The 18832-nt window shown below is 40.0% G+C and overlaps 1 protein-coding gene across 1 annotated transcript in view; it reads left to right on the forward strand.

Annotated features, from left to right (window-relative positions):
- The window catches only part of zbtb10 (zinc finger and BTB domain containing 10), a 66402-nt gene that overhangs the window by 15575 nt on the left and 31995 nt on the right, over positions 1–18832 (forward strand). The window contains exon 2 of the mRNA XM_067980672.1: positions 16994–17966. Within this exon, the coding sequence (XP_067836773.1) occupies positions 16994–17966 (973 nt within the window). The remainder of the gene's footprint in view (positions 1–16993; positions 17967–18832) is intronic.

The raw sequence follows: 18832 nt of genomic DNA on the forward strand, positions 1-18832 counted from the left end.
TCTGTCCTTTAAAATGTTGCCATGGCATGCATAATGCAAGACCAGAAGCCCCCTTCAGCCAAGAAATGGTCTGTTTGGAACAAGTTAGGATTTATTTTGGAAACGAACTGTTTCTCCCAAGGTGGTCAGCAGGCCTCTTTTATCATGCTTCCACCTAATGGAGGAGGTTCCATTTCGAGGTGATGTCTAATCTTTTTGGGTGCATCGAAGAGTGAAACAAGAATTGAATTTTTTGAACTTCAATTCTCCCAAGTAGTTTGCTTTTTAAAAAATTTGAAATGAAGTGCAGGCAAGAGATGTTTTGAGTTCCAAAGATTCCTTGATGGCTACTGGAAGTTTCCATTAGGCTGGAAACACTTGAAGGTTTACTCTTTTTAAAAAAAAAATGTAGTAGGCTTCCAGTTAATTTCTTCCCTTGGGGTGCCTTTATCTTGGATAAATGTTCAAAACAAAAAGGAGACTGTCTAGGTGTCACTGTTTTGACGGACGTGTACTTGATATTTGATTTGGGAGAATTTTTCGAGGTACCTTCATTAATAAGTGTTGGTGGATTGATACACAAGTACTACACACTGCAATTTAGTCTGTTAGCCCTGGCTCTTAATGGTGATTGTAACAACCTTCTAAGGCACCAAGGCTTGTGCATCTATCCCTACACAGACAACTGGTTTGGATTGATGTAGGCGATGGGGACAGCAGAAGCAGTGGTTAAGCACGTCCCGTTTGTATTTCTTCCGTTGAAAGGAGGTAGTACTTGGTTGTGTGGACAGTGCATGAGGCTTTTAGATAGATTGAAAGAAAATCTTTTGTCCTGATCTGGCAATAATTTGCTTACTTTGGCAACAAAATTGGGTGAATCAATGGAGAAGTTGGGTACTTCCAAGTAAGTACATCTCCTTGTGTCAGAACAAAGAAAGTTGGAGTGCATTCTAGCAGGTTCCTCCAGAGACTGGCTTATAAGCCAGTAACCTTGAGCAGTACGAATTCTTTTTACTAGATATTGTCTTGATGGCTCCAGACACTAGCTTGTTGGCATGCTGTGCTTCAAGCCAACCCAACAATGCTAAGTCCCCAGAACCTGTCAATTTTGAACGATTCTGTTCTACTCCTGTTTCTTCATGGAGCTTGAAGAAATCAAAAAAAATTAGATTATTTACTTGTCGGTTTGATCTTTCTTAAAACAAATTAAACCTATAACAAAGCTCCCTCTCAGCATACCTTTTGTTTTTCTTCTGACCTGGTGTGGCTTTGGTTCTAGTTATTGAACTGTGTTTCAGTATTCTTGCCGTTGGAAGTTCCTTCCTTTACGCAAAAAAGCTAAGGACCCAAGATCTGTATACTGCAGAATGGAGTAAAGGTTGCCTAACTGTACAGGTACAATTTTCTTGGAGCAATTATACCAGGTGACTTTCCTCCCAATGCAGTATGATGGGAGCATTCTATTTCTGTATGTGTATTTCAGAAAGTGAGGATAACTGTACTTATGATATGAAATCTTAACACTTCCATCAGCTTTGCTTAGTTCAGAAGGAACCCAAATTAATGCTGGTGTTTGAACAGTAGCTGACCAAACCTGACCATATCTGTTCACACTTATGGCCCATTTATATTTGGGAACATTTTGAAATGGGTGAACTTTGCACGAGATAAACTTCTAACAAAACCACAGTGATAGGAAAAACTGAATAGTATCTAGCCTGTTAACCTATAATGCCCCAGCTGTGATCAGCAAACTAAGCACAGTGAGGGGATCAAATGTGAAATACATGTCTCAACTAATTGCTGCATTAATTAGTTGAGCCATCAGATGAGGCACCAAATCTAATTTTTGATAAACTTGAGCAACTCAGTTTTATTTTGAAATGTAACCACTTCTAAGCTTTTCTACCAAGCATGGACATGAAATTGTTCATTTTTCTCCTAATAACATAATATTGTGGAACAGTTGAAATCATTACTTTGATCTACCTTTTTGTGGATAAATGTTCATGTTTTGTATAAAATGAACAGTTATTGCAGAGAAACAGGATCCTTTTGGGTGGTACACAGCTTATCATCTCATCCTTTGTTCTATTATGTCCTGTCAAATGGTTCATGTCAACAGGGGATTAAAAAAAACAAACCATATCAACTTCGTTTTTAGGTGCTGTAGCCAGCAGGGCAGTTTTTCTTTGTAACAACATGTACATATTTGGGCCTGATAAATTTCTTTTTTGGTATAAGAACAAGCAGTTAGAAATCAAACAATCTATAATATATTCAAAATCTTGTGTATAGGGTGCACTTCCTGCGTCACACTTACTTCCAATAACACTCTCCCTGTTACACTTGCAATCCATCCTTGGCTCCTTGCTCTGCCTCATCTACATGCTGCCCCTTGTCAACATCATCTGCAGACATAGGGTCAGCTTCTCTGTGTATGCTGACAACACTCAGCACTACCTCAGCCACCTTGCCCAGCCCCTTCTTTGCCTCTGGTCAAACTGCTTGTCTGACATTCAGTCTTTGAGTTGTATTTTCCTCCAGCTAAACCTTGAAGACCAAAGCCATTATCGTCATCTTCTGCCACAAACTTTGTACCCTTACCACTGACCATCCCTCTCCTTAGCCACTGTCTTAGGCTGAACCAAACTGTTCACAACCTTGGTGCCCTATGCAACTCCAAGCTGAGCTTCTAATCCCAAAGACCACATATTTCCCCCTCCCTTAAACATAGCCCCCACCTCAGTCCATCTGCTGAAGCACTTGTCCATTTGCCACCTCCAGATGATCATCCGGCCGGCCTCCCATTCTGCACCCTCCATAAACTTCAGTTCACCCAAAACTCTGTTGCCCAGTTCTGTCCTGTACCCCTATCATCTCCGTTCTTGCTGACCTACGTCGGCTTTTAGTCCCCCAGTGCTTCAAATTTTAAATTCTCATCCTTATGTTAAAATCCCTCCATGGCCTCGCCCATCTCTTTCTCTGTAACCTCCTCCAGTGCTATAACCTCCTCCCCTCGAATACTCTGTTTTTCTGACTGGCTTCTTCAGCACTCCCTTCGCCCCACCGTTGGTGGCTATGCCATCCGCCACCTGGGCCCCATGTTCTGGAATTTCCTTCCTAAACTCCCCTGCGTCTCCTTTTTAAGATCCTCTTTAAAACTCACACCTCTTAATGTCTCCTACTTTGACTTGACCAAGTTTTTTCTTTTTGTATCTGTTGAGTGCCTTTCCATGTTAAAGGCACTATATGAAACCAAGTTGTTGTAGATGGTTATTGGGGACACTACCCTTAGCTGTGAACTGCAGCCAGTCATATCACTAGAATAATTTCTTGAAGATAAACACCATGTGTCCTTGTCTGAGAAGGCTTGCAATGATTTGCTCACTTCTCACCCTTTTTTGGCCCTCTCCCTCTTGGACAAACCCTGTTGATTAGGGGTTCCCAACAGCTTGTTGCATATGTCATCCAGGCCTCAATAATGGTCTTGACAACAGTTTAAGCAATCTTTTATCCGGAGGGCTGATGAAGAATGGCAAATCTGCAGTATAAGTTGCACAGCCTGGTAATTTGTACAAAAACACTCTAGTTGTATATTATGGGCTGCAATGTCACTTACCATAAGTAGGCTCTGTTGTCACATATCAAGTGTAGTGGATAAACTTTGGTAGATGGGACAAATCTGAAACTGCATTCTATTGTTCAATCCCGAGCACAGAATGTTGCCATGCATCTGAATACGAGTAAACTGTTGCCTGCGTTGATCATTTTCGTGTGAGGCATATAACTTGGGCTTTCGCTCTCCTCGATCAATTGAGAACATACAATTTTCAGCAAGATCAATAGACTGCCAAAGCCGACTAATATGACTTAAAATCCAGATCCTATTTCGGCAATGCCAGAAAAGCACAGGCCGACTTCAATCTTCATAATTCAGGCATCAACAAGAACTTGTCCAGTTTTGATTTGGTTCTGGGGAGTCATTTTTATTTTTGTTTTGATGTCGTGGCCAGCCCTGTTTGTGCTTTTTTTTTCTCTCTCTTACATTCCCACTCTTGTGTACAGGCTCAAGATCTGTGCAATATTGCTAGTTTTGAGAAGTTTCTAAAAGTTCTTAGCTTCACTTCACTTTAATTTAACTTCTGCAGTTTTTTAAGCAGGCTTTAGGAAAGACAAGTACAGATTTTAGTTCTTAATTGCTTACTTGTACTTTGATCAATATTATTTGTTTCTCTTGCAGTTAATTCTTCATTTGCAAGCTTGGCTGAGGCCAGTGGTTCTTTGTTATAAACTCTAGTCATTTTTAAACAGGCAAAATCTGCTGTTCAGAGTCTCGATTTGTAACATCTTCATGCCTTTATCATGCCTATAAATTGAATAAATACTTGATATTCTTGGGCAGTCCAGTGGGGTTTTTTGTTCCATTAGCGACATCACCAGAACATAGCTTCCGTCGATAACAAAAAAGAATGTCCATCTGGTGGCGGGCGCACTCTTCCAAGCTGAAGCTTGGTACCCTGGGTTCATCCCTTGGACCCAGCTTCATTGATGCATAGAAAATTTGGAGCTTTGTGCTCTGGCTTTGAGCAATGACTTAGGTTCTAGCACAAGGAAAGAATACAATGGGAGTAATTTTAACTTTTATCGCTAGGTGATAGTGAATAGGCTGCCTTGTTTTGCAACTCACTTGATTTTCTTTTCCATTAACTTCATTGGATATGCCTTTTTGGTTTACTGCTGTTGTGCCTAAGGTATTTTGGAGAAAAATAGGAATATCTGGGTGCAGTCTTAGTTTTGTTTAGAGCCAGTAAGTAATGTATTGTGTAAGGAAGCTTCCTTGCACCCTCCCAATGTTGAATGATAGAGGTCTTTCTGATTATGAAAGGGTTTGATGGGGTAGAGACCAAAACTAGAGGTCATAAATATAAGATAGTCACTAATAAATCCAATAGGGAATTCAGGAGAAACCTCTTTACCCAGAGAGTGGTTAGAATGTGGAAAGTGCTATCACAAGGAATAGTTGAGGTGAATAGCATAGATGCATTTAAGGGGAAGCTAGATAAACACATGAGGGAGAAAGGAATAGAAGATTATGCTGATTGGCTTAGATGAAGAGGGGTGGCAGGAGGCTCTTTTGGAGTATAAACACCAGCATAGACTAGTTGGGCTGAGTGACTTGTTTCTGTGCCGTACATTCTATCTAATTCTATGAGGCAAGGCAGATAAGTGCCAAGAAAGTCGATCTTTGTACATGCCATGCACTTTAATCACTTGGAATTTTGGGCTGTTAAAGATATTTTCTGCCATTCAGCCTGCAATTGGACAGATAATATCTTAGCAGTCCATTACAACAACAAGGTGAGAGAGGGTGTAGAAAAGAGAGAACCATTATGATTTACAGTTTTGGGACACGGGTATCTGACCTGGTGAAGATATTTCTCTGCCACTAGAAGTGGACATGCCCTCACTTACGTTGCTGTCCATTCCTCATGAGTAAAAGATCCATCCTACAGTGACTGAAGAAATATTCTGTAAAGGAAGGTGGCGAGAGATTGACATGTTTTCATCCCTAGAGCCTTCGACTCTTGTTTCTTCTGCTTTGATGGGTGGAATGGCCTCAATTTTCCTGGAGTTGATGTTTCTTTTGCCCTGATGCAGAAAGCACTTGTGGACCAGGCAAAACTCATTCTGATCACTTAGTATTGGCCCTGTCGGCCATAGTTTTAGATGAGCCAAGCCTGCATTCCTCTACCCCTATATGTCTGATAACTTCCAGCAAAAGTTAAGTTTCGAGTTGGTTAGTTACTTGTAGAATTGCTCTTCAGTCTTGTTGAGCCTGCCTGGTTGTGTATATGTATATGTAGTATTAAAAATAAAAACAGGAAAAAGTTGGATATGCATAGCGCATGAAAGGAAGATGCCGTAACATTTTATTTGGGACTCACTGGGGACTCAACATTTTCAGCATTCAGTCATTAGACCCTTGCTGCATAGCTATTAGCAATGCATCAGTGCCTCTGGGTGCCACATGTGTACCTCAGGTTATTTGTCCAAACATGTTTTACATGCTCAATTATTTGTGACAGTGCAGTCACCCACCAAGTTAGTTTTTCCAATGATTCCGGAGATGAGCCAATGACGAGGAAGCCAGTTCCAGGTTAGGCAGCCCTTTTCTGACAGGAAATTTTCTCATCAACCAGAATCACTTGTTCAGACACCATGTAAACATTATCATGTGGCTGAAAATTAAGGAGTCTGATTGCTCACAATGTAAAAACTTGTGACGCAGTATTTTTCCAAGTATCATCAGCTTCTTTAATCTTCGACCGCTTCGTTTTGTCAGAACATACTGGATGATGACATTGATCCACTGGGATGTTAGCAGCAATAATCATCTTTTTCCTACGAATGGGAACTTATTAGGCATGAACTGGATTATAAAGGTCTGGGAAAAATGTAGATCTTCACCTTCAGTTCAAGGTTAGGTCCCCCAGTATATGTATGTGTGTATACGTGTGTGTGTGTGCGTGCAACTCCCTAGTTTGTGGGAGGTTTCTAAAATTAAGTATCTGCTCACTGTTATGTTGCTAGTGCTTTTTGTATGTGAGAGTGCCATATTTTTCCACATGCTCAGTACAAGCATTTTTTTTTGTCTAGCATTAAAGTGCTACAGTCTTTCTGTAATTTTATGGTTTAGGTATATTGTTGCAGTTTAACCCATAATTGCAAAAAGTACTAGGTTAGTGTAGGTTCAAAATTATAGTGTTTGTCTAGCATTATAAAAGAGGTTATTCCTACTACTCCCATTTTTGTTAAAGGAGAAGTCCAGGTAACCTAGTCATAGATGATGGCGGTTGCATGTAATACTCTGCCTTCCTGAGTTTTTCCATTCCCCACAAACTATGTATAGTTTGGTGCTGGAAGTGCCCATTTGGCAAGTTTGTGTTTGGTTGATATTAGTTTAGCAATGTTAGTCAAATCTCTTGATACAATACTTAGGTGCACAGGTAGCTCATTCAAGAAAACACGCTAATCACATGCACAAAACGTGACTGAATTAGCTTTTGTTAAAAAAAAATGTTCTCTTCCAGTATGTGGTAAGTGTAAAGTTCTATATTGAGCGGCAATAATTGTAAGATGCTCCATTAGAACGATTAGTTTTCCTTTTAACTTTGGGGGAAATGGGATTTTAGTAATTGCACTGGTTTGAAGAATTGAAATTACTGTTATTTACCATGGCTTTGAGGCCCAGTGAGTTGTCTAAAAGTATTAAAGGGACAGACATGACTACTCTAATACAGTAAGTGCCTTTTCTACAGTTTTTAATCTTTAACTGTTGGCAACTCCAAGCCTCCAGGGCCTTGGCCATTGGGAATCTTTTTTTTAAAGATTGCCCTCTTGAAGCTGAAGAAAACCCTAATATTTCAATAATACCTGTTTGTGTCTGTACTACTTCTATGGCAGTGATGGTGAACCTGTGCAACTGAGCACTTAAAAGATGTTTACTTCTATTTGAACATAATACTTTTCATTTCCTCTTCCCTCCCCCATTCTCCTATTGATCTTCCAAGTCGTCTTCCACATTTTTCTATTTTAATTTTCCCAACCTACTAATTTTTGATGCAGTAGGTCCAGAGAACAGACACTCTGGGCTGGGTGCTTTAGTAAGTTTTCAACTGAAACATTGTAGTGCTGGAACAAATACTAATTTTGTACAGTAATAAAGCTACGATTTAAAAGCCATAAGTAGGATTTTCACTGGTGATAGCAAAATAAACACTTCAGTTCTCGTCTCCCTGCCTCTCCTCCCACTTTCTTCTTTCCCCTCTGTCCTATTTGTATTTTTTGGAAGTTTTTACAGAAAGATGAAAGAAATAATGCCAAAGAACATTAAAACAATGCATTGTGTAAAAAAAAATCCATGGTGGATTAGCAGCCATTATAATGGTATTTAATTACTTTAAGCTTCATTTTTAAATTTCCCCTTAAGCTGATCTGTCTGTCTTGTATATGATTTCTCATTTTTAAAAAGTAAAATTTAAAATTCCTTTTGCCTTTCCTTCCTTCTGGCTTGAAACTTGAGTTTTGGAGGTGGGCACAACTTATAAAAAAATAAAATAACGGGTAGTAAGGTCAATTTTTAGCTAATCAAAAGCCAGAATTGTGGTGATTGGCTTGCAACCAGGTCAGTCTGACCCTTATAAACATGGGAAGGGGCTGTCACAGGAAGGGTAAACTTAGTAGTTCAAACTGTGTGTGTGGGTCAATAAGCTGGTCCACAAAGCACTAAGGATTGTATTTTTTTCTCCCTCTACCACCCAGACCCTTCCATTAATTTTGGAGGTGAAAAGGCTTTTTCTGAAACCAGCTACGTGGGCCAGACTACTGATCACACTTGTAGCTTTTGTTTTGTATTTTATAAACTTCAGGAAGTACATTAAACTCAAACGGTGTCTTTCCATGTTGTAATTGAGTTAATTCTTCAAAAAAGCAATTTGTTGAATTTTTGAAGCCAACAGCTTCTAATCATCTCTCCTGATTATCACCTGTGTTGTGTTGCCAAAACAACCTGATATCACCTGTTATTTTGACCATTTAAAATAGGTAAACAATTTAACCAAATTCCGAGTTTACAGGGATCCCTTAGAAGGTCACAAACCAGTGCTGCTACACACAGGATTCTCTTCTCTTCTCTCCACCCACCCCCACCCCATCAGTGCTGAGAGGCCCATGCTTTGCCCTCTCCTTACATCTGATAGATGCCAAGAATCCACCAGTGAGACAAACCTGACATTCTACCCTCCGTTGTGTCAAACCTCAGTCTTCGCAAACCTCAGGTTCTCCCTACACAGTGATGCCAGATCAAAGACCCCCCCCCCCCCCCCCCCACCCGGCCCGTGCAGTTCTGCCAAACCCCAGGAACATTCCACAGCTTTACCAAAGCCCAGGAATGCCCCCGTGCTGCTAGATCCCATTCTCTTCCCCCCCCCCCCCCCCCCCTCAATACTGCTGCCTACAGATATCTGCCTCCAATTGGTGATTTTTGCATACCACCTTGCTATGTAGTTCAGCATTAACAATGAAAGATAAATATATTGATAAAGGAATATCATACACTCAGAATGCATTTTACGAAGCATGAAATTTGATTTATTCAGTCACTGTAAACTAGTCTCCCACATGTTGTCCCCTTCATGGCATAAACTTGCTTATTGTCATAAAATAGTGACTTGTCTGACTGATGGTGAGCAACACCACTGGAGATCACTTGGGTCCCCTCCCTCGCCTTTTTCCAGTACACTGATGATTGGATCGGTCCTGTTTCCTGCACTAGCCCCATTTTCCACCCTTCCCTCACCTTCACATGGTCCATCTCTGACTCTGCCCTTCCCTTCCTCGACTTCTTTATCTCCATTTCTGGGGATAGGCTATTAACCAATAGCTATTATAAGCCCACCGACTCCCACGGCTACCTTGATTACACTTCCACCCACCCTGCTTCCTGTAAAGAAGTTGTAAACTTCTATGATTCTATTGGGCCAAGTGCAGGCAATTGGGACTAGCTTAGTGGTATAAACTGGGTGACTTGGACATGTTGGGCCGAAGGGCCTGTTTCCATGTTGTAAACTTCTATGATTCTATTTCCTTCTCCCGGTTTCTCCGTCTCGGTCGCATCTGTTCTGACAATACCATCTTCTGCAACACTGCTTCCAAGATGGTTTTTTAGACCAGTACATTGAGGAGCCAACCAGGGAACAGACTATCATCGATTGGGCATTGTGCCATGAAAAGAGGTTAATTAATAATCTTGATGTGCAGGGTCCTTTGGGGAAGAGTGACCATAACATGATAGAATTCTTCATTAAGATGGAAAGTGAAGTAGTCCAATCCGAAACTAGGGTCCTAAATCTAAACAAAGGAAACTACGAAGGTATGAGGAGTGAGTTGGCTATGATAGATTGGGAAGCTTCATTGAAAGGCATGACGGTGGATAGGCAATGGATAACATTTAAGGAACGAATGCATGAATTTCAACAGTTATACATTCCTTTCTGGTGCAAGAACACAAAAGGAAATGCGGCCCAACCATGGCTAACAAAAGAAATTAAAGATAGTATTAGATCCAAAGAGGAGTCATATAAATTTGCCAGAAAAAGTAGCAAGCCTGAGAATTGGGAGCAGTTTAGAATTCAGCAAAAAAGGACCAAGAGAAATTAGTATTAGTAAAAGGAGGAATTAAAGGAACTTAATAGTGCTGGAGAAATTAATGGGACAGAATGTCGATAAATCCCCAGGGCCTGATAATCTGCATCCCAGAGTACTAAAAGAGGTAACCATGGAAATAGTGGGTGCATTGGTTGTCATCTTCCAAAATTCTATAGATTATGAAACAGTTCCTGTGGATTGGAGGGTGGCAAATGTAACCCCACTTTTTTTGTTAAAAAAGGAGTGAGAGAAAACAGGGAACTACAGACTGGTTAGCCTAACATCAGTAGTAGGGAAAATGCTAGAGTCTATTATAAAGGATGTGATAACAGAACACTTAGAAAGTATCAATGGGATTCGACAAAGTCAACATGGATTTATGAAAGAGAAATCATGTTTGACAAACCGACATGAGTTTTTTGAGAATGTAATTGGCAGAATAGATAAGGGAGAACCAGTGGATGTGGTTTATTTGGATTTTCAGAAGGCCTTTGATAAGAGGTTAGTGTGCAAAATTGAAGTACATGGGATTGGGGCTAATATACTGGCATGGATTGAAAATTGGTTAACAGACAGGAAACAGAGAGTAGGAATAAATGGGTCTTTTTCAGGGTGGCAGGCAGTGACTAGTGGGGTGCCGCAGGGATCAGTGCTTGGGCCCCATCTATTCACAATATATATCAATGATTTGGATGAGGAACCAAATGTAATATTTCCAAGTTTGCTGACGACACAAAACTAGGTGGGGTTGTGAGGAGGATGCATAGAGGCTTCAAGGCGATTTAGACAAGTTGAGTGAGTGGGCAAATACATGGCAGATGCAGTATAATGTGGATAAATGTGAAGTTATCCACTTCAGAAGGAAAAACAGAAAGGCAGAGTATTATTTAAATGGTGATAGATTGGGAAATGTTTGATGTACAAAGGGACCTGGGTGTCCTTGTACACCAGTCACTGAAAGCAAACATGCAAGTGCAGCAAGCAGTTAGGAAGACAAATGGTATGTTGGCCTTCATTGCAAGATGATATGAGTATAGGAGCAAGGATGTCTTACTGCAGTTATACAGGGCCTTGGTGAGACCACATCTGGAGTATTGTGTGCAGTTTTGGTCTCCATACCTAAAGAAAGGATATACTTGCCATAGAGGGAGTGTAGTGAGGTTCACTAGACTGATTCCTGGGATGGCAGGACTGTCGTATAAGGAGAGATTGGGTCCCATTGAAACATAAAACCTAATGGCCTACTCCTGCTCCTATTTTCTATATTTCTATGTCTTCCTTTTTTCTCAACTGAGGATTCCCCTCCACTATAGTTGACGGGGCCCTCGACCGTGTTCGTCCTATTTCCTGCGCTTTGGCCTTCACCCCTTCCCTCCCAGAACCATGATGGGGTCCTCCTTGTCCTCACCTTCCACCCCACCAGCCTCCACATATCATCTTCCGCCATTTCAGCGCGATCCCACCACCAAATACATTTTCCCCTCCCCTGGTCCACTCTTCCAACACCCGCTCTCCTCCCCACGGCACCTTCCTGTGCGAGCACAGGAGATGCAACATCTGCCCCTTCACCTCATCCCTTCCCACCGTCCAGGGCCCCAAACACTCCTTCCAGGTGAAATAGCGGTTTAATTTGTACTTCATTCAATTTTGTATACTGTATCCGCTGCCCACAATGCGGTCTCCTCTACATTGGAGAGAGCAAACGTAGACTGGGTGATCGCTTTGCTGAACACCTACACTCTCTCCTCAAGCGTGACCCTGACCTGACAGTCGCTTGCCATTTTAATTCCCGTTCCCACTCCCACTCCGACCTCTCTGTCCTCAGCCTCTTTCACTGTTCCGATGAAGCTCAACGTAAGCTCGAGGAACAGCACCTCATCTTTCGTTTGGGCACTTTACAACCTTCCGGACTCGACATTGATTTCAATAACTTCAGATCATAACCACTGCTCCCATTTTTTTCAGCCAGCTAATGCTGGTAATGGTTCTGCTGTTGCCATTTACAGCTACTCCTGATCAATCTTTTGTTTCTTAACCTATCCCATTACTACCCTCCTTGCCTTGCACCATCATCCCTTTTGTCATTTACTCACTCATGCCCTCTACCCTATCATTGATCTTCTCTTTTGTTCTTTCCTCCCTCTTCCCCCCCCCCCCCTTCCATGGCTCTGTACTTGCTCAAAAACTTGAACACTCAACATCTTCCAGTTCTGACAAAAGGTCTTCGACCTGAAACATTAACTCTGTTTCTCCACAGATGCTGCCTGACTTGCTGAGCTTCTCCAGCATTTTCTGATTTTATTTCAGATTTCCAGCATCTGCAGTATTTTGCTTTTGACCGCTGGAGATCTTCTAGTGAAAAATTAAAAGTCTTTCATATAATGTGCACTTCCTATCAGAATCACACTTGCTGTAGTGCTTTGTTTTGTTGCATTTCATTGATAACATTCCTGTTGTAAAATATCATATCCTCTGATCCACCACGAGGAATGCCACGGGAAATCTGCTGTGTAGTGTGTGTTTTATAATAATGAGATCTTTAGTGATTTTGGTTTTTGTTTTTAAAATCTGAACATAGAAGCCATTCAAGATGCAAATAGGGTCTGTCATGAGACACTTTTTAAAAAAAAGAGGATAATGAATGAGAAAACAATGGAGAGCAAGAAAAATTATACAAATTAAAAATAAGTAGAAAGTAAACAATATTGACATGTTTTAATCTTACAAAATCTCCTTTCCTTGTTTCAAAAACAGAAATAGCTTTTTTAAAAATAAAATCAGAAAGACAAATGGAAAAGGAAGCAATAGAAGGCAGTTTTAAAAATAAAAATATCAGTGGCTGAGATAATTGCACAAAAATGGGTGCCTTGACTGGTTATTTTGTGTTGAGAGCCAATAGATTTCAGTGCCGACTCATGCTTGGACCAGTATGGGAGAAAACTTCTTTCGTCTTGATGTGTTTCTGTACCCCTTCCTTACCAAATAATTAAACATGGAAATGGTGAAGTTTGTCCTGATGCACTTCTGTGCCCATTTATAAATGCATTTTACTCTGCTGTTTTTATTTTTAAAAAACCCACTTAATCGTGGATGGAATTTAGCGCAGGTAGTGGTCATGCTGGTAAGCTGTTTTGCAATTCAATTGGATACCATTGAGGTGATTGTTTCTTTAGGGTTCAACAGGGTCAATTGTAGGATGCACTATGGTCCATTTCATTTTATCTGAGCAGTGGTTGATAGCATCTAATCAATCTGCCTGTGGGCAATTTCATTATATTGATGAGAAAACTGAGCAGTGATGAATAACACTCTTAACCGAACTTCCAACCCCATCCGACAGTGTGTTACATAGGAACAGAAGTGGGCTATTCAGCCCCTCGAGCCTGATCCGCTATTGAATTAGATCATGTCTGATCTGTATCTCAATTCCATTTCCCTTGAAAAGTATACATGCACGTGGCTGCAAATGTTGACAACATTTGAAAGTTATAAAGCTGGTATTGGATTTAATCAGACTTCATAAATATATTTGTCAATGGGCGCAATAAATTTCTTGCATCCATAATAATAATAATAAGCCTAACAGCATAACTTTAAATGCTTAGATAAATGAAGTTCTCTGACCAAATACTCAGTAAAATATCTTTTTTTTGTGGGGGGGCCGGGGGAAGAGATGACAGAGACATTCTAAATACATTTTATTGTTGATTATCATGGCAAAGCAAATGTATGTCTTTTTTTTAAGACTTTTCATAAAATATATTGAATGGAAAAAAACAATTAAGTAGAAGCATTAAAATAGAATAACTGAATAAGTATTAACATTTTCATTAATGTCTGGATGGTGTTTCTGACAGGTTTTTCTGCTTAAATATATTATTGTTTCCACCCCTGCTATTCATTTCCTGGTTGAGAGGACAGGCATTTGTGAATACTGTTATTTACACGAAGTGGGGTAGAAGCTTTGCGCACCTAATTTTGCCTCCAGCGGAGAATGTGAAAGAGGGATGGGAAGAGGACATGTGTTCAGATGGTTGCCTGATAGCATGGCTACAAATGGACTCGTGTGAGAATATCACTGGTGTATCATGCTACTCCATAGCATAGTAACATAGCCATGTGTTGTTGAGTTGTATTTTGTTAATAGAAGAGAACAGTGAGGCTGCTTGAACCGGTGAGTTGTAGCCTGGGTAGCATTGTAAAAGTATTTCCATTCTGTTTATGGTGGCTAACTAAGGCAAAGAAAGAGTACTTTGAAGTGTAAGTAGCAAAATGTGATTTGCTTTTGAATTAAAAAAAAAATCCTGTGTGGTTTGTTTTTCTTTCCAGGAGTCAGTAATTACTGTACATCCAAAATGACGTACACACACTAGCCCACATGCAGACCCCCTCCTCTGGTACAAATGGAACACTGCCTGCTTTGAAAAACTGATTTATTTCTGGGGTTTTTTGGAGGAAGGAAAGAGAAAGGGGTAAATGGTCTTTCCCTCCATTTCCGCTATGTTTATTTGCAGGGTGGGATGATCGTCCCTCCAGGCATATCTAGATATTAATGGAACTCCTTGGCCAGTCCTCAAGAAGGTATTCATGAATGGGACCCATGGAAATTTCAGCTTTGTTATCTCTTTGCCTCCCTCCACCCCCATAACATCTATGTATCTGGTAATAAAGGAATGTGTAAGTGAACTAGAGTATAAGCATGTAAGTGAAGAGTTCAGTGGTGTTTGCACTAGGGTGTGTTAATTAATAATTAGAGTCAATAAATATTTTAGCATTTTTTTCTCGGTAACTTTGGGAATGTTTTTGTGCATAGATGAGTGCTGAAGAGATCTCGATTCCCTCCCAACAAAGTCATTATCTCAGAGTGCTTCACGTATTCTATTTTAATTTAATCCTCTACATTGTAATTGCTCCAGACAGCGTTACCTGTATTTTCCGTTTAAATTGAAGCGTGCCAAAAATTAGTAAAATTATATAGAACAAATGATTCTTTTTTGACTCTGGTTTTGGGTAATTGCAGTGAGATTCTCCAAATTGCTGTAAGTTTTAACTATCAAAATATTTTACATTTTGTAATACATCTTTGAATTGTTCGAAGATTTGATTTTTAAAAAAAGTTTCTTTTAACTTTTTTAGAAAAACCCATGTCTGTATTTGTGAAGTTTATAAAAATAGTGTGCATGTAAGGAAAAAATCTTTTAAATTGATCAGAATAGAATGTGCTAGTGTTCCAAAATGAAATCGATGGGAAAACAATATTGTTTCTTTTCAGCTCATGCATTGTGATACTCCAAATGATATTGATATTACATTACAGTAATAAAAGCTACTAAAACATTGAAGGAAGAGTAGTTGCCAGGCTGTTGTGCAGCTCTTCCTAACAACTGGTCCAATGACATAGATGGTGAAGGGGAACTAAGTTGCCTGTTTCTTGCTTGTAGGAAGTCTCCAGTAGGAACAGAACAGGGAAAGGGAGAAAAACAAGAGGGTGATATAGCACATTAAGAATTGTGATAAATATTGTAGAAACAAAATTGTGTTTTCAATGTACGGCACTGCATTTGTAAATGTTGTCTTCCAAAGTAGAGTTAGAAGTTTTTTAAAACTGCTCAAGCACTCTGCTTTGGATGAATGCTAAATTCAGACAGTTGATTAATTCTAGTGCTGACATTCAATACTGAAACTGTTACATAGCACAAGTAAATAATTAACGCATGGTGAGAGATGCAACTTGCTCACTTACATGGTGTTCTGAAAATGCCTTATGACTATGTGGGAATTCCTATTTCAGAATGCATAAATTAGGCTCTGCCTCTCTTCGGGGCTCTTCAGAAAAGTGTACAATTTTGGTAGGTCCTGATTAGCCAGTCTTGGCTGGATCTAGGAATCCCTGGGCCAGAGAGGGGAGAATTATCTCAAGTTCATGCTTTTAATTGTTATCCAGTGTATGCTAGTAGTGGTATGCATGTTCGTGTCGCTTGACATAACCCCTATGGATGAACAGCCTGCACTGCAGTATCACATGTGGGGAAAAAAATGGCAGTTTGGATGAAGTATTGATTAGAGGATAACGAGCACCCAAAAAAAGTGTACCCAAGTATATGTCACTGCCTTCAGGAAGGGAGTGGAGGAGGGAGAAAATTGGAGGCAGAGAAAAACCAAGCTGTTTAAAAACGCAGGACACACTATTGTTCCAAATGAGCATTGTTATTTCTTATCTTGCTCCTTACTTCCTGTTGCAAGTATTTGATTTGCTAGTTAACAATCTTTATACCATTTCTTTCATTCATTCAAGTGTGGTACCCTAAAATGTTTTTTCAATCCATTTGTTGCAATGAAGTTGCAGCATACTAGGTAGGTAGAAGAAAATTGATGAGAGAGTTAACACACTGCCCTTTCACTTCTGGAGCCTGAGTTTGAATCAGGCCTAAAAGAATGGAATGAAAATCTGCTTTCTGGTTTCAGAGGGCCCTAATCAATTTGATATTCTCAAATTGGTTTAGTGAGTACTAGCCTCAGCTCAAATCAATGTTATATCAGCAATCTCACATTGTGAATGGCAAATGGAATGGTTTGCACAGATGCAGGAGGAAGTGGTTTGTTTTGCAGCACATTATTGGAGCAGAGTAGAGAGTTTTATGTTGCATCTAAAGCATGCAAAATCTGGTTGAAAATGCATAAGTTTTCTATTCTCAGTACTGACCACTCACTTCACTCTCAAGAAAGAATACTTCAAAATATAAGTAGAACATAATTTGCTTTTAAATTCAAAAAAAAATCCTGTATGGTTTGTTTTTCTTTCCAGGAGTCTGCGATTACATCCAAATCAACAGATGAGATGTACAGTGAGTACAAAAGCGATCGAAATGAAATTTCCTATTGTTACCAACTGCTTCAGGAACTGAATGAACAGCGGCAGCAAGGCATTCTATGTGATGTCAACATTGTGGTGAAGGGTCAGGTTTTCAAAGCCCACAAGAACATATTAGTTGCAGGCAGCCGTTACTTTAAGACTCTCTATTGCTATACTCCGAATGAGAGTTGTGACCAGGTCACAGTAACTCACCTCGATGTTGTTGCAGTACAAGGTTTCACAGTCATTCTTGATTTCATGTACTCTGGACATTTGGTTCTAACCAGCCAGAACGTAATTGAGGTAATGTCTGTAGCAAGCTACCTACAAATGACTGACATTGTTCAGGCTTGCCGTGGTTTTATAAAGGATGCCCTAAACATCAGTACAAAATCTAATGCGGCAGAGAAAATAATAGTGCAGTATGAGAAGGTAAAAGTCTCCAACAGATCCCATAGAGACAACACTGTAGCCATGTTGAAGCCTGAGCCCAGCAGTCCATGGGTAGTCAAATCTACAAGTACAGTGAATAACTGTGCCACAGGAGGCCTGCATGAAGAAAGAGCTAGGTATGAAATGGAAGGCTATGGTTTAGATATGAGTTCAGTAATGGACCAGAATGAGAGCTACCAGATTAATGATTCAACCTGGAGTCAAGATAACTTTTCAGATTATGGTGGAAAAGACCTGCAGGTGGGGCTACCTCAAGATCAAAGTCCTGCTTTTTCATGGGGAAGTTTGGGAAAACTAATGTTGCATCAGACGGTGCCTCGCAGCGGACGACGGAAAAACCACATAACCAGAAGAATTGTATACAATGTTGCACCAAAAGTTGAAGAGGGAGTTGGCGATAACTTGATGATACAGCCACCCATGGCATTCTCTGAGGATGGATTACAGGAAATTCCTGTAGACTCATTTACAGGTACCGTATACATAGGTCAGTCAAGAAATGTAAACAAAGCGTAACACAAAAAGTCAAAGTGTATTAGTGGTTTTTGTTTCCCACACAAATTTTCTCCCCTTTTCTGAAGGCAGTGACTTATGGAGTAGTTCCGAAGTTCCAGGAAATACTTAGAAACAGAAGGTACAACATGAAAACAGTCTATTTGGCCAAACTGATCCTTGCTGGCATTTGCACTGTTCCCATATCCCTTTTCCTTCATCCATCTATCCAATCTAATCTTGACTATTGACAGTTGCTGCCTCAAACACTAACTGAACTCCACAACCTCACAGCTCTCTGTGTAAAGAAGATTCTCCTGTCCTCTAAATCTTACATGTAAACTTGTATGTATGGATCCTAGTTCTTGACTCCTTAACTACTGGAAACCATCTGTTTCTATCTAGCCTGTTCCATCCTTTCATAATTTTAAACACTTGTATTATACCACTCTGTAATCTGTGTTGTCCTAATGGAAAAAAAACCCCAATTTTTCACTGCTGTCTTCATATTTGTATTTCTTTACACCCAGCTGCATCCTAGTGTACCCTTTCTAAAACTACAATATTCTTCCTGCAGTGTGGCACCCAATACTGCCCATAGTACTCTAACCAAGGTTTTATACAGACTCTCATTTACCTCTTGGCTTTTTTTTATTCTATACCTCATGATAAAAACTAGAATTGCATTAACTTTTTAAGGCCCATCAAGCTGAGGTGCTGTCTCTAATGTCCTGTAAACCTGTAACTCCAAATCCTTTTGTTTTTCTGCAGCACTGAGCCTACTTCCGTTCACTGTATAATTACTACTGTTATTTTTTGCCAACATTTATCACCTCACACTTGCTG

The sequence above is a fragment of the Heptranchias perlo genome, chromosome 3 (assembly GCF_035084215.1).
Source record: "Heptranchias perlo isolate sHepPer1 chromosome 3, sHepPer1.hap1, whole genome shotgun sequence".
Taxonomy (NCBI): Eukaryota; Metazoa; Chordata; class Chondrichthyes; order Hexanchiformes; family Hexanchidae; genus Heptranchias; species Heptranchias perlo.